This window comes from Primulina huaijiensis, chromosome 15 (assembly GCF_012295235.1).
Source record: "Primulina huaijiensis isolate GDHJ02 chromosome 15, ASM1229523v2, whole genome shotgun sequence".
NCBI classification, from domain to species: Eukaryota; Viridiplantae; Streptophyta; class Magnoliopsida; order Lamiales; family Gesneriaceae; genus Primulina; species Primulina huaijiensis.
Window position 1 is genome coordinate 21101413 of NC_133320.1, and position 17200 is coordinate 21118612.

The 17200-nt window shown below is 33.7% G+C and overlaps 2 protein-coding genes and 1 long non-coding RNA gene across 3 annotated transcripts; 1 reads left to right on the forward strand and 2 right to left on the reverse strand.

The window, feature by feature from the left end:
- Window positions 1-3117: 3117 nt before the first annotated feature.
- On the forward strand, window positions 3118-8782 carry LOC140960005 (uncharacterized). Its single transcript, XM_073418107.1, has 9 exons — window positions 3118-3737; window positions 4295-4340; window positions 4428-4509; window positions 4609-4654; window positions 4734-4832; window positions 5934-6002; window positions 6080-6413; window positions 6692-6840; window positions 6915-8782. Exons 1-9 carry the CDS (start codon window positions 3195-3197, stop codon window positions 8307-8309), a joined length of 2763 nt encoding a protein of 920 aa, XP_073274208.1. The 5' UTR covers window positions 3118-3194; the 3' UTR covers window positions 8310-8782.
- On the reverse strand, window positions 3455-4287 carry LOC140960007 (uncharacterized). The gene is made up of 2 exons (XR_012172085.1): window positions 4092-4287; window positions 3455-3754 (listed from the first exon to the last, which is right to left on the reverse strand). It is a non-coding gene; the product is annotated as an uncharacterized lncRNA (long non-coding RNA).
- Window positions 8783-10527: 1745 nt separating the features above from the next.
- LOC140959171 (uncharacterized) lies at window positions 10528-14160 on the reverse strand. The gene is made up of 3 exons (XM_073416976.1): window positions 13605-14160; window positions 12751-12879; window positions 10528-12364 (listed from the first exon to the last, which is right to left on the reverse strand). The coding sequence occupies exons 1-3, from the start codon at window positions 13995-13997 to the stop codon at window positions 10823-10825; spliced, it is 2064 nt and encodes a 687-aa protein (XP_073273077.1). The 5' UTR covers window positions 13998-14160; the 3' UTR covers window positions 10528-10822.
- Window positions 14161-17200: the final 3040 nt, after the last annotated feature.

A 17200-nucleotide genomic window follows, 5' to 3' on the forward strand; every position in this document is an offset into this window, starting at 1 on the left:
AAATTTTACATTATGTTGATTAAGTTTATTCATCTTATTTTGACATACTTATTTCTACTGCGACAATTGAACGAGCCTTTTCGACAAATGAAGTATTTGAAGACGGTAGTAAAATGGAGGACAATTTTCTTATCGATTGTTTGAAACTCTATATTGAATGAGATTTAACTAATAATATAGATGTAGATATTATTATAGATGACTATTATGTTTCAAATCTCGTATGACACAACTTCGTTAAGCAATATAACATAATGACTTGTTCAACACATTAAATGATTCAAGAGTTTAATGTCCTCACCTGGGTGATCGAATTTTCTTAGCTCCACCACTGGTGATATGGTATACCAAAATTTTCAATAATTGCGATGCAAACTAAATGAGAAGCAGGGGCGCATCACAAATAGAAAAGGGAGAATAAAGTGACAAGTTTGGGCGGGTGTATGTTCTTTTATTTGTTTTATAAATTCTTTCACATTTTCATCTATATTAATTACTTAAAATCATTATAATTTTTAAATTTATAAAAATTTTGTTTGGTATTTCAGTTTATAACAAAATCTTTCAAATCTCTCGCCAATAATAAGATCAAAAATTTCGGTAAAATATTATATGATACCGAAAATTTCGATATACAGTCGATATTGATATGTTCAGTATTTCGGTATGATAAGTGTAACATACCAGAATTTTCGATTTTCTTCCTACCCCTTATCAAAATCATCTTAACAAAAATGTGGAATATTGATTAAAACTATTTTTCGAGGTTCTTTCATTATTCTATATATCAAGTATATCCTCTTTTTAGAGTTTAAAATACAATTATTTTTATTCTTGTTTGAGTCATCGTTGCCGTCATCATTTTGTTTTGTTGGTCGTATAATTTTATCCTTCAAGGGGTAAATAACGAAACAAATCAGATAAATTTACATAATCTCAACCAAAAAACGACACAAGTAATAATATATACAAGAATTTCAAATGCAATATAAATATTTCTAAGAATCCTAAAAAATTTACTGATTTACGCAATCTCAATAAAAAAACGACAAAAATAATAACATATGCAAGAATATCAAAAACATTAGAAATATTTATAAGAATCTTAAAAAAGAGTTAATGAGATGATATTCTCAGGGCATTGTCTTATGATACATCTATACAAAAATTCTTATGAGACGGTCTCACATATCAATTTCGTGGGTCGAATATCTTATTTAAATCATTCATGAAAAAGTATTACTTTTTATGCTAAGAGTATTACTTTTTATGGTGAATATCGGTAGGGTTGACTCTTCTCACAGATAAAAATTTGTAAGACCGTCTCACAAGAGATTTACTTATACATCTAAAGGTAGATATTTATCAATATATGTGAGGGTCATTAAATTTTCAGTGAACTCGCCTATGTTGATAAATATCTACGGTTAGATAAATGAGTCGTATTATAAGGATAACATGAAATCATCACAAGAAACAATCGCCTTGAATTACAAACGAAATAAAACAATATATGAAACTAAGACTTCGAGAAACTTATTCCAATAGAAGTCAAAATTTTGTCCATAGTATTAATAAGTCCCAATATTTTTGTCCTCTCAATTTCAATCCAATTATGCCGCAACAATCGCAATTAAAAGTCTCTCTCAACTCAATAATTTGGATTTTGTTCATTGGGTATCTAGACTTTGGAGTTGGTTATTGAACTAGCTTATGGGCTACCAAATCATTTCTTTGGAGGTATACCTTACTTTCATCCTATACATCTTGTCCTCTCAATTACTAGGAGCTCTCACTTCCGGCGTTTATGTATCCGAGGATTCCTAACTCACATGTCTTGATCTCGACTATGGTTCTGATATCACTTGTTGTACGATAAAAAATACATATATTTTACTCATAAGTTAATAGTCTTCCGCGTGTATTTCCAATCCAACGTCGGGCTTTGTTTGTATTCCTAACAAGAACTTTGATTTTGGCTTAATCTTATAAATTTATTTATTAATATCTCCATTCAAGTGGTTAGAATCATTTTATTTTCTACAAGGTAGACTCATCGAGCAATAAAAGATAAGAGTTAAACTCATTAATGATTGAATATACAAGTGTGTGTGTATATAATAGGAAAATGCTTGGCACAAATTTAATGTTAAACTGAAACTTATATTTAAACGATAAATTATAAAATTGTATTTTATTATTTTTATATACTATTACTGTTGAAAATTAAAATTTTCATATTTTCAATCTTTTGACTTTAAATTGATTTTTTTTATCTTAACTGAGTGAAGTAGTTATTAATAATAATTAAAAAACTTAGAAAAATATGTCTAAAAATCATACATTATTTTTTATCAAAATTTTTGTGGTTTATTAGATGAATAAATTTTGATTAAAAATTTTATTTTTTTGATAACATGTTAAAAATATTTGTATTAAAATTCTAATTAAGACATACAGAAATTAACGACGATACTCTTTTAAAAAGTTGCAAAACATAATATTATACTAAATATATAAAAGTAACACAAAACATAAAATCACAATTAAAACTAAATAAAATGATATAATCAATATAGACACTTAAATGAATTTTATATTTTCAAGAAATGTCAAATTCAAATTGAAATTAAAAGACTTCACATTTAAGTATATTTTTTTCATATTTATTTTTAAATATTTAATGATGTAGTGAATATATTAATATTAAGAAATATTTTCTTTTGTAGTAATTTTATTGGTGTATATATATATATTGTTTTTTAACATAATAATTATTGATTGATTATAGAACCTTAAAAATTATAACATAATAATGAAGAGTAGGTATGTTGTGAGACGGTCTCACGAATCTTTATCTGTGAGAAGTGTCAACCCTAGCGATATTCACAATAAAAAATAATACGCTTAGCATAAAAGTAATACTTTTTCATGGATGACACATTTAAGATATATGTCTCACAAAATACGACATATGAGAACGTCTCACACAAATTTTTAGCAATAATAAATGATTGACTATTGAGCCTTACAAAATTTATGTATATAATATTATATATATATATATATATAATTTTTTTTTAAACATCATGATCAACGATTGACTATCGAGCCTTACAAAATTTATGATAAGCGGGACCTGACCCCGACGTAAAAGAACAGCCAAGCCTCAGGTATCGACATAGGCACGGACAATGTTAGCCGAAGGGAGAATTTTCAAAGGCCCCGAAGCAAGCAAGATATCATCCAAGGAGGAGAGAGGAACTGAGGGTTTGGTGCAGTGTAGAGAAATCCCGAAAGAGATGGGTCAGATCGTGAGGAAGAAGAAAGGTAGGCCAGCTAAGGTAGATCCCGGAGGACGTGGCACGCCGTCGTCGGAGAGGGAGCCCAGGCGGAGCAACCGCCGCCGGAGTGTGAAGTACATGTTCGAGCTGGACGATTATTTCGACGAATCAGGGCTCTTCGAGGATGACGAGGACGAGCAGAAGAGAGAGAAGGAGCTCAAGCTATTGCTCAAGGTGGAGAGCAAGGGCACTGGCGGCGGCGGCGGCCAACAGGAGTCAGCAGGTCCTAAGCAGGGCCGCCCTGGGAGGCGCGTGCACCACCCGGCGAGCCCGTCTTCGTCGTTCTCTTCCGACGTTGAACTGCCTTCTAAAAAGCGGAAAATGAACGAGGGCATTGATTATCAAAATGGTGACGCCAGCTACGAGGATGACCGTAATGACGACCGTATAGAGGTGATCATCACTTCATTCTTGAATGCAAACTGGCGAAAATGGTGATGAAGTAAAAGGAAAATTAATCTATTGAAACTACTGGGAAGTGCTTTAGTATATTTATGGGCATATATAAATAGTTTGTTATGAGAAAAGGGTCTGTAGATTCAGGTGTGGGTGTATGTGTAGCTGCGTGTTTGTCGGTGGATGAGGGGCGTAGTTGTTTTTCTTTGCGTGTGTATATATATATATATGTAGGTGTGTGTGTAACTGTCGAGTCAACTGTCAAGTTAAACTAATCCCCACAGAATCTAATTACGCCACCATCTCTCTCTCACACACACCTTTCTTTCTTGCAGCGTCACGCTCACTCACATCAAATTTGATAGTAGTGCACTCATGCACACACGCATGCCATATAAACGCCGACTCTTTTCGTTTCTCCTAGTTACGGAGTGAGTGTTTGGGTAATTGGAGTAGTCATTTATTAATTTGTTTTCGATTTTAATCTCTCGTTATTTTTGGTTTGGGTTTCTTTTCATTTTTTAAAGTTTTAATGAGTTTTTTTGTTTTGACAGGTCCGAGAAAGAAAGTCAGAACTCAAAGCCAAAATCTTTGCTCCAGGCATGTTTTTTTTATTTGTGATGGCTTTTTAATGAGTTCCCATATAGGTCGGATATTTGTTGAATTTATATGGTTATTATGGTTCAGGGCCACAGACAAGGGCTGCTCCATTAGGGCTACCGTTGCCTGATAAGAAGACATTAGAGTTGATTTTGAATATAATTCAAAGGTAAGCGTTATATATAATTTGACTGATTAGATTGCATGTGAATGGATCTTTTTTTAAAAATAAATTTTTTTGAAGTGCTTTTGTTTCTTTCTCGAGCAGGAAAGATATTTATGGTGTCTTTGCAGAACCTGTTGATCCTGAAGAGGTAATAGCTATAATGTGTGGAATAAATTAAGCCTGTCAAGATTAAAATTTCTCAAGTGGTTGGTTGGTGCTTTGTATAGCTTCCCGATTATCATGGAGTGATAAAGAATCCGATGGACTTTGGTACTGTGAGGAACAAGCTGAGTAATGGGTTATATACGACTTTGGAACAAATTGAGGTGAGTTTAGTTTCTCTTAGTGTTGGTTTGGTCCTTTTTACTGTCCAAGATATGATGTATGGCGAGGTACATTTGTTTGTTCCTTTTTTTTTAATATATTTATTCTTTGTTTAAGTTTCTTATATATCATAGTAGTTTTTGAGGTTTGCTGCATTGGAAAAATGGTATCTTCTACCCGTACTAATGTTTGACTTCTTCTACCCGTACTAATGCTTGACTTTGTCATGTTTGTGTATTCAATTTTTCCACTGTTGCAAAATCTTCATTCAGATGTTTTTGTTTTGATATCTTGTCTGCATGCATAGTTATGCTGATATATATTATGGAATCAGGGTCGAGCTTCGCAATGTTTTAGGCTTTATCTTAAAAAATTGGCAATATTTTCAAATATTATCTTCATTTTTCTGCTTATGGCAACGATATATCCTGGTACAGATAAAAAAGTACAGAAAAATATAGGTGACTTATAATTTCAAGGTACTTACATGTTATAGTAGCTTTGTCATTGTATTGAACTTGTGCCTGTGGTACATTCTGTACATCACCCAATGCCTTTGGAGACCAGATGTTTTACTAAATTCTTCGAACATCATATCTGAAGATCAACACGAGTTAGTCACTTTAATATCTAATATCTGCAGCACCTAGCTGGACACTGAACTATTGATATTAGAAAAGAAAGTCTGTATTCTGACTGCATTAATTGGTACAATTTCTTTTAATACTTGTCACCGTGTTATTCTCGGAAACATCATAGAAAATTGTAGCTCTCTTGGTTCTGGTTCCGATTTTAGTCTTTCTGATATTCAGTTGTGGCTGGCTAATATATTTTCAACGTTGAAATTTGAAGGATAAATGTTTTACTGCTGGCGCATGTTCACTGTCTTCTCTTTGTAGCGTGCAATTTGACTAAAAACACTTCTTCTGCAATTTTGTTCCTGTAATTTTGAATGCTGTCAGCTAATATTATGACTGGCAAGAACTGGAAAATACTATTTTTTATATTTAAATTTTAACCTGTTGATGGTGAATTGGTTGACATGGAGAGCCACTGATTATATCCTTTTTTCTTGTGCAAATTTCTTGCATGTGGTTGTGCAGAGTGATGTTTACCTCATATGCTCAAATGCAATGCAATATAATGCACCCGATACCATATACTACAAGCAGGTGAAAAGCCTACATTTTCCTTCTTCGCTGTTCTGATTTGTTTGAGCAATTGATGATTTATTTATTCATTTGAAAAGGCACGTGGCATGCACGAGCTGGCAAAAAGGAAATTTTATGAGTTAAGTTTGAATAGTCGCAGTTCAGAAACGGAGAGAAAGCATGAGCAGAATATAACATCTAGCTCCATTCTAAATAGGCAAGTAAAAAGCCCAGTTAGCCAGACCGTGCAAGAACCTGTCGGCTTTGATTTTTCACATGGAGCCGGTCTTGGGCCTGCGGTAGATATCCACCATGTCTCAAATGCACTCCCAGCTGTTGGATCTTCGAGACCTTGCAGTGTTGATCGACTTGTCGAGAGAGACTCATTCTTAAATGACAACAATGTTGAGGAGGGAGAAGCACTACTGCCAGGTATGACTTGCCTCCTGTTAGGATAAAGTTTGGCTGGTTAAATAGAAACTCACATATCTTTCAGTTTTCCAATTGATTTTTTTTGGGGTTAAAAAAGCGTGACTAACTGATTTTCTATGGTTCAATAATGCACTGTTGGAAACCCTTTCTTTCATATTAAATTCTTGAGGAAAAAGACTCTTTTCCTTTCATATGTGTTTGTTGCGGCTTCACCAAAAGCAGAATGAATTTTTTAGTGGGGAGTTTTTACGTTTAACCTGTCAGCCTTCTCTTTGCAGGAAACAGTTCACTGTCTAAACCTGGTAGAAAATTGTCAGCACATGAGGAAAACCGTCGTGCAACTTATGACATTTCTTTAACTCATCCTTTGGCCAGCTCAGAATCTATATTCTCAACTTTTGAGGGAGAAAGCAAGCAACTGGTTCCGGTACATAGTTTTGGACTGTATCTTGCTGTTTCATATTTGGGATTATCTTTCTCAGTGGTTGCAGTTTTCCTCAGGTTGGGGCTTACGCTGAGCATTCCTATGCTAGAAGCCTGGCTCGTTTTGCTGCTGCTCTCGGACCTGTTGCCTGGAAAATTTCTTCCAAGAGAATTGAACAAGCACTGCCTCAAGAAGTAAAGTATGGACGGGGTTGGGTGGGAGAGTATGAGCCACTTTCAACACCTGTATTAATGCTGGGAAATCACACTGTGATGGAACCACCATTTTTCTCAAAAAAACTGCCTGATGATCCTAGGAAGGTGGAAAAGAAGATACCTTCTCTTACAATTTCTTCCATGGAAATACAGGGAACCATGCCTTTCTCAGAGAAGAACCCACATTCTGTTGGTCCTGCTAAAATCAAACCAGCTTCTGCTCATGTCACTTTTCCAATGAAGGCACAACCAGATAGAGAGAATGTTTCTGAAGTGAAAGTATCTTTCTTTTTAGCTCCTTGTAGTAAACCTAGTACTTCTGCTAATCTTAGTCGCCACGATGAAAAATCAGGATCCAAGAATGGTGGTGAATCCAAGAAACAGGGATTGAAACAGGTTGAATTGAATGGACCACCTATATTCAATAAAAATGCAGTTGATTTTATTGGTCAAGGGCATATTTCAAAGGGTTCGGAAGTGGAAGTCTCGAGGTCAATCTTCACTTCAAGAAATGTCAACTTTACATCTTCTGGATCTGTTAAGCAGCCTGATATTAAAGAAGTTTCTGTTGTAGGATTGCCTAATGGCAAAGTTATTGGTGATAGGATCAATAGCAATACAGTAGCATGTTCATCCTCTAATTTGGCAAAAGAAGTAGGGTATTATCCCCAGGAACAGGGACAGGGTCTTAGTGACCCTGTTCGTCTGATGAGAATGCTTGCTGAGAAGGCTCAAAACCAACAAAAATCGGTATATCAGTCTTCCACTGATGCTCATCGAGTATTGTCTCCAGATCCGAATAGAGATAATTTGAATAACACTATCACAGCTGTCTCTCATGCACTGAGGTCTGTTGGAGCTGGTGGATTTAGACCTATTGGTGAAAATACGAATCTTTTCAAGAACCAACATGCAAATTTCCTCAACATTTCTACCCGTGATATGCATTCTCAAGGATCACGATTTCGTGAAGAGTCCCCAGCTTCTGTAATCCACTATCGGCCAGATAGAAACAATTCTCCACTCAATGTTTTTGTATCTCAAGGTTGCCCACAACCTATGAGAGTTGGAAACAATATGCACTTTCAAAATCAACCGATGGCATTTCCACCTTTTCCTCCTAACTCAAAACAGATGTTGGATTCCCTTCCCCCTGATTTAAACGTTGGCTTTCAGTCACCAGGGTCTCCCGGAAAAAACCCCTCTTCAGGTGGCCTGGTTGAGCCTCAGCAGCCTGATTTGGCTTTGCAACTCTGAGAATCTGACATTTTGACTCCAAAAGAAGGCTGTTTTATTTGTTTCACAGCTTACATTTTTCCGAGTAATTTGGTTCCCAACTTGGATAAATTTTTTGAAATGGAATCCAGATTCATGGTCCTGAGTGAATGGTAAGTTGGTAACAGGTTTCCCTATACTATTCTCTCGCAGGGTAGGAGCCCCATGCGATCTGGGGAAAATATATCTGGAGACTGGACTTGGAGATTAACCACCAAGTGACATGAAGAGCATCTGTCATTCTATGTGGATTCTTGACTAGAATGGAGTTTCTTGTTGATTGTGTTGCACTAGAGTAGGTTGAAGATGTAAAACGCGTATTTGCAGTGTAGCAAATATTTGTTGTAAGCAGCAATTTGAAGTGGAGGATAAGTATTGGATTTTTGCCCATTATGCAGTAGCAATGTTCCTTAGAGAGTGAAGGGATTTTATGATGAGAATGTTGTTTCTGCAGCTTGTGATCATCTATGGTGGAATCTTTCCAAAGTTGATTTCCAGTCTTATTGTTTACATTTTGTTTTCAACAGAAATTTTACAAAATCTCAATGCTAACATCTGGTGCATTAAATGAGATGTTGATCTTTGTTCTTTGATATATTTGTGAATGTGACGATCAAATTCATAATGTCAATATTAATTATAAGTTGTTGATGTGTTCATTAATTTAAATTGGTCAAACATATTAAACTAATTCAATGCATGTTTGAAAATAATCCATCAATTTCGTTTGGTTCATATGATAATAGTATGATTGCTAAGTAATCATGTGTTTTTGACATGTTCGGTTCGTGTTTTCGGGCTCTTGATAAATAAATTGGTCCAAAATTTTCGGCACTATTTTTCATTTTTTTTTTTTTCAACAAGTAATCACATTAAATAATCTTTTGTACAGTTCTCTTGCTGATATAGTAAAATTACATAATTATCCATCTTCAACCTTGTCTTTTTCGAAAGAAGAAAACAAATCATGTCCTTTTCTTTTGTCGATAAAATAAATCTATTTTTATTTTAAAATATCATAATTTTTTTACTTTTAATTTTAATCGTAATATTATTTAGCAAAAACAAATATGGTTAAAAATTGATTCAGTATTTATGATAAATGAAAAAGTAAGGAATGACTGCTAAAAACAGTAATAAAATTTGGTTATATTTTCGGAAATAAAAAATATTTTGGAAATGTATCCAAATTATAAAAGTAATTTTTGAATGAAAAAAGGGGGAAAATAAATAAAATAAAAATGACTGTAAGGGTATTTTGGTCATCACAAAAAAGTTAATACATCTTGTTAAAATCATATCAAATATTTTATAATTTTTAATTTTTCACTCTGTTATTTATCATTATATTGTAATTACTTATCATTTGATTACAAATCATGCGTCTATCCTATTATTCAAATCAAACATGACCTAAAATTGACAATTATCATCACTAATTAACAATTATACCGATCCAGCATCTTCTTGCATACCTTTTCAACCCAAGTAAAAAAAAAAGCAAAAAAAAAAGAATATTGAAGGTTTTTGTAGTGATTAATTTACCATATTTTCAGAGTTTTGCATGATTCGGTTTAACAGCAAAACTGAATATTTGATTACTTACTCGTATGATTTGCTAGCCAAACCGAACGGAGAACAGCTCTTGTACTTGTAAAACAATTAACAAGATATCAAGACTCGTTTAGATAAGTATTTTTAAAACGTTCTTAGCTTTTTATAAGTTAAAAAAAATTAAAATATTTGTTTGGATAAGATTTTTGTAAAAAAAAAATTTTAAACATTTTTAAAAAAGTATTCTCCAAGTATGCTTTTTAAATAACAAGTGAGATTTGTTTTTTTTAAATATTTTTAGAATAAAAACGAGAATAATAAGTTTTTATGTAATAGTCGTCCAAAGATTTTATTTCCACTATAACAACCATTTTTTAGAATAATTGTCCCAATACATATTTATTCTTAGAATAGCTCTCTTGTGAGACGATCTCACGAATCTTTATCTGTGAGACGAATCAATCCTACCGATATTCACAACAAAAAATAATACTCTTAGCATAAAAAGTAATACTTTTTCATAATAGATGAACCAAATAATTTTATCGATTTTTTTGTAAAAAAACACTTTTATAAAAACATTTGATAAGTACTTATCCAAACGATGGTTGTTAACTATAGCAGGCAACAATGTTATTCAGGGACATAAAGGGAAGTAATGTTTCATTTGAAGTGGCTCTCTCTAAAATGCATATTACAAATACAGCCGAATCTCAACAATGTCTGAAGAAATCAAAATGCTTCACCACAAAATATTACACGTTTTGCCGGGCTCCTCCGTTGCTGCAACATTGATTTAACCCCATATGCATCTTGGCTCCACGTATTTTATGGACGATGCACTTGCCAAGCCTGGTTATAAGCGTGTATCTACAAGATTTGCCATCAGTTTCAAGATGATTCAGCCTGTAAACGGAGAACATAGTGGGCGCTTGTTGCCTCTAAATCTTCTGTTTCAAAACCTGGCGCAACTGGATCTTTTGGCTTTCCATCCTCGCTTCCAAGAGTCGGGCCTTCAAACTACTCTTCTGTGCACCACGCGGCCACTCAATGCATCCTTTCATCCCTCGATTTGCCTGTGGAATCCCCGAGTCAGGCGAGCTGCATTGTCCAGTCAAATCCGTGGGATAAATCCCACTTTTTCCAGAATGATCGGGAGAAATATTAGCCCCATTCAACAGCCTTCCCTTAGTTCCATCAACTGACACAATATGGTAATTATCATCGTTACTTGGGTATGATCTCCATAGCTTAGAAATAGATGAAACCTTCTTCAAATTTTGTGTTGGCATCTGACCAACTTTGTTTATTTCCATGTTTGGTGTTTCCTCTCCTCCGTCTCTTTCCCACTCCCCTCCATTTCTCGAGACATTGCTGGCCCGAAAGTGTTTGGTCACGGAAGGATCACTTCCACCAGGTGAATAGCTTGAACCCTGATCCTCGGCATGGCTTACAGTTTCCCACTCACTAGCGTCTTCTTCACGTTCACTGTTCTGATCCATAGATATGTCAGAAGGCTCTCGTGCACCATCTTTATAAAGCATTTTGACCTCGGGACTCACTGTATGAATCTTGGAGGCACGGCTGGCTGGACTGTATCCAACATATGGTTCAGCCTCCTCCCTGTTGTCGGATTTGCTGAAATTAACATCTTCAAAGACTGAGAGAAAATCATCAGGATTCGCAGGCTCGTACGCCAATTCCCTGATATCTTGTATATGGATAGATTTGGCCGTCTGTCGGAGGAACTCCGCCTTCTTCATCTCCTCCCTGTCCAATGTTGTACTTATCGAATTCAAAAACAACTCAAGATTTGTGACGAGAGCATTCATATAAGAATACTTCTCTTCGAGCATAACTTTTGCGTCGAGCAACTTCATTTGCACTCGTTCTTCGCGCCAAACCTCAGCCATCTGCAACATCTTCCTCTCTTCTTCAACTTCCTCTTGGAGTTTCATCGACTCCCTTTTCACCGTTTCCACTTCTGCCCTATCATCTCCAATTTCTTTAGCAAGTTCATTGCATACCTCCTCTATCAGTTCCCTCGCCTTTTGTTCTTTTTCATATGCATTCTTATATCTCTTTGCTAATAACTTGGCATCCGACAATCCATCGACCAGCTTAGAATTAACCATTTCCAACCTCTGGCGATTTTTTTTCTCTATGCTTAAATCAGCTTTCATGTCCTCTATAATAGCACGAATTTTTTCATGTTCTCTACTTCGCCATGCAGCTCTTTCCTCACTGAGTTTACGCAGAAACTGTTCAATTTTCTTTTTGGAAGATCGACGCTCTGATTCAAGTTCATTGATCCGGGCTCTTGCTAGCTCAAGGTCGGTCTTGAGGGCGGCACTTGCTTGTTGGTCGTGGTGCCTTGGTTGGCCAAATACCTGCATTGATGCATTGGACATTTTCGAACCAATAGGATCCCACTTCGTAACATCCTCCATTTCAGAGTTGGAATATTGACATGAAAGCTCCAACTAAAAAAAAAGAGGGGGATTGAAATAGAGGTAAGTCAACACCGAAAAGGAAAGGAAAAGGAAAAATCATGAAAAGATAAAAAGTTTACAATTTGAATCCCATGGTGGTGCATCGGGAAAGTTCTTTATTAGTTAATTGCATTGATTGGTGGTTCGGTATGTGCCACATAATATAGTACCAAGAATGGCAGAAGATATGAAATCATGTGATAAGCCATATGTCTCGCAATGAAACTTTACTGTGTGAATTAAAGTTAGATCTTTAGGAGAAATTGGTTAAATTAGCTATTTTATCTTCACTCTATTACTTCTAAGCTTTGGATCAATAAATCACATGTGAAAGTAACAGTAGCAAAGAAACGCATAGAAAAAACAGTATGGTATACCTTGTGCGATAGTCCATTTTTTTGCCCATATATGGAATGCAGACTATCCACCAACTCTTTTCGAGGAGATACATGCTCTTTAGAAAGGTGATGATCACGTTTTGTGGATTTAAACTCAACATCTCCTGACTGCAGGTAAGAAATGAAGAAAAATTGGAATCAACAAATGATTATATAACAATATTTACAAAGAAACAAACTCATGAAAACAGTTCGTAATCTTCTTCCACATTTGTGCTCACATCACGCAGCACTGAAAAATTGTTTGCGTTCCATAGCTTAAAATGCATTATTAAACATTGCAAGTCGTTGGTGCAGCAAATATCTATGGCCATGTACAAGCTAATACTTTCGGAAAACATTCGTAATTCCAAGCTCGCTAATACAACACGCTTTATATGAATGGCGAAGGGCGCAAAAAACAACTAGAACCTCCATTAGGTCTTCTCCAGCAGGGGAGAAATTCGATTGAAAAACACATCCATATCTTCTTTATTTCTCTCAGACATAAAAATAACACTTCAAACATAAAAGAGTTATAACTAGCAACCAGGGTCCCATACAAATCAACTTCAATATGAGATCCCAAATACATGCTGTCATTCCTGAACTATAAAGCCTGGTTGCCTCTATGGCACGGAACAAGGGGCAACGGGATAAATTTTGGGAGTAGAAATACTGATTTTTAAGAATTATATATAAAATTTCAATCTTTTTTCAGATAAGTGTGAGCAACGGAGCTCGCCCTCAGCATGATCCGCCTAATCATTCATATGAAATAACATGAACTCAAGACACTTCAATTAAATTAAAGAAAAAAAATGAAAAATCCAATCTTTACTGATGAACACTACCTGAATCCCTGATCTTCGGCCGCCATTGATCTGAAACTCTGGCAAACGCAGCCTCCAAAGCCCGGTGGCAAGCTTCCTCGCCGACACTACCTCCCCAGACCTCCGGCCAGCTTTAGTTGACGACTTCTCATTCTCCGCCGTATCACTCTTCTCATTCCCTTCATCGACCTTCCATTTGAGCAAAGGGGTCTCCGGGTGGCTGCTCCGTTTCACCGATGAAACCCCTACCTCCCTCCTCAACAACACGCCGACGCGGGGAGTCTTTGATTTCCGGCGAGGAGGCTTGCGCATAAAGCTGGGCTTGTGAGAAAGATCTGACGGCGGAGGGATACCTGCAGATCGTCCCGGGAGATGGGTTTCTCGGGTATTTGCTCTTTCTACGGTGATCTTCATAGTTCTCGTCGACTAGGCTCCGCCATTTCACTCTGTGGGGGGCCGGAGATCTCTAGTCGGACAAGGGGGACGAGAAAGGAAGTTGAGTGTAGATTTGTACGGTCAACGTTCAACCCTATCGCGACATCGAAATCAATCTAAACCTTGGATTGCGTTTGTTTAGTAACGATGTCGGACTCAACAATAAATAATAANCAATTTTTATAATATAAAGATATGTATTACAGAATGTAGATAAATGTTTATTTTTTTAAATTTCGAAGAATTTTGGTTCACAGATAATTAACTATGAATTTGATAAATCATATTTTACTGTAAAATAATTTTTTTAGTAGTTATATTTATTTTATAAGAAATATTATAATTAATTTAAAATTTTAACGTTTTGAGTTATAATTAAAACAAATCAAGAAGACATAGAATACAAATATTAAAATTATAAATACGAAACATAAATTGTTTCAAAAATTTTGAAAAAAAATATTAAAAATGAAAATGAAAATAAAAATAACCATTGGTTTTAAATTTCGTGATATTGATGAGTAATTAATGCTCTTGATTTTACAAAAAATAAAAATTGAAACTACTAATGAATTTACCAAAAATTGAAACTACAAAGGAATTTACCAAAAATAAAAATAATCAATTAAAGGTTGTCATTTTATCAATTTCAATTTTAGTAATTTTTTATGATACGTCGTCATTTTCCGATATCATGTTATAATTTGGATGAAAAATGATTAACATTTGAAAAAAATTGTGAATTAATGGACTGATAAAAAGGTCAGGAAAACACATGCAAGTCACGATATTAAAAATGAAATTTTCTTATATTTGATATTTTATTTTTAAAAAAATATCAAATTCAAATTTAGCAGATATTTACTTAAAAACTTTAATCTAATGTATTGCTATGTATCTTCAACTAGTTTCTCAATATTTAATAAATTGAATCTGAGTGGATAATCTTGTTTTTGTTTTTTCATTATTTAAACGTCATTAAATCTATGTTTACTTACAAAGTATGTGACAAAAACTATTTTTTTACCACAATAATATGGAAATGTTTTCATAAATATACATAACCAAAAATAATATGAAAATGCATACAATTTCGAGTATGTCTCTTGTGAGACGTTCTCACGAATCTTTATATATAAGACGAGTCAATCCTACCGATATTCATAATAAAAAGTAATACTATTAGCATAAAAAATAATGTTTTTTAATGGATGACCCCAAATAAGATATTCGTCTCACAAAATACGATCCGTGAGACCGTCTCACACAAGTTTTTGCCTACAATTTTTAACATAAAATTGAAATATGATTATTTATTTCAAAAGATAGATATGCACTTCTTTAATTGTTAATAATCATGGTTGAAGTAATGCAGTCAATGTCCATGTTCAATTCATTTACTTTCTTCCTTTAGTTTTTGCAACTAAGAAATATTAGTTTAGGGATATCACATAATTTATTAAATTTTCGATAAGATATTGCAAAGTTTGAAAATACAAATATTAAAAACATATTATGAAATGTGAGTGTTTGATAAATGATCATTAGTTTGATTTCTCTTATCAATATTTTATTGGATGCGTCTGTCGTATAAGATTTGTCCAGTGAAATTTACCTGATTAGTATGATTTGCGGGTTACTGTATTGATAAAAAGATTTATTTAACTCACAACGAAAAATCGTATCAACGAGTTCCATTTAAAAAACAAATAATAACTAGAGTAATTTACTCATGAACAAAATGCTTGTTTCGAATGGCATTTTCAAAGTAATTCTTGGTCGATAAAGTAGTACAATCATAAGGTAACATAACAAAATGTACAAAACTTTATGTCTGTCCAAAAATTAAAAAATAAAAATAAAAATATGATAATTTCAAATTTTTTTTACAAATAAATGATTCTCAATTATTTATTGAGGAGAAAAAAGCATCCAAGTGCATACTATTTCTGAATCAACTCGATGATTTGTATACCATATCAAGATAAAAATAAATTTATGTTATTATTTTATACACAAAAACTCTTGTAAGACGGTCTCACAGATCAATTTCGTGGGTCAAATCTCTTATTTGAGTTATTCATGAAAAAGTATTATTTTTTATGCTAAGAGTATTATTTTTTATTGTGAATATCGATAAGGTTGACCCGTCTCACATATAAAGATTCGTGAAACCGTCTCACGAGAGAACTACTCATCTTTTAATAGATGAGAGGAATGATGCTGATTGTATCACCATAATTTATATTTTTTTAAAAAAATAATCTAAAACATTATTATAAAGCAATATAAATTTAAAAACAACAAGAGATCCTAATTAAATAATTACTTCTAATTAATTATAAAAAAAACTTATGAAAAAATATCTCATGTTCTCGATTTTGCTGTAATCTTAATTTTTTTTTTTGAATAAAAAATACTCAGCAACAAAAAATGTTCATATTTTTCTCGTAATAGTGGGAGTTCTGAGTTTTTTTATTCATTAATTTATTTTTTAGATGATTATAAATTAATTGATGAATTATTATTTAAAAATAGTCCTGAGTTGCAATATAATAACTTATTATATAATGGCAAAAAATATATATAAGAAAATCGATGGTCCAAATCTTAAAAGATTATTTCATATCTGACTTTGCAAGCGATTCAAATTAGCTATACGTATATAAAATGAAATGATGATAAAAACTAATATTTGAATAAATAAAATATAGAGACTAATTAATAAAATACATTATTTAAATTTATAGAACAGAGCATCCAAAGAATTTTAGGATAAGGTACAAGCATTTCTTGGCACGTTCAATAAATTAAATTTTACTCTTTTGGCCATTGATTAAATGCATTAATTGGATCCATCGTATTCCGTAAGTTCATCGCCTTCTTGTTTCAATTATTTCTACGTTTTCTGACTTATTTTATAANCAATTTCAACCATCGTACTACAATCGGATCTAATAAACATAAAAAGAGCCCACCTAGTTGACCAATACATAGTTTTGTTATTATCAACGCTCAGTCAGTATGTCAAAAATTATAATTATTAATCAAGACGTAATTTTATTTTTTTTGTCCGTGACAGCAGCCATGTGTTCATAAGAGAGAATATTATATGTTAAGATCTGACGTCACTATTTTACGCTCGACCAATCAGACCAAACTGCTTGACATACGAGAACTTC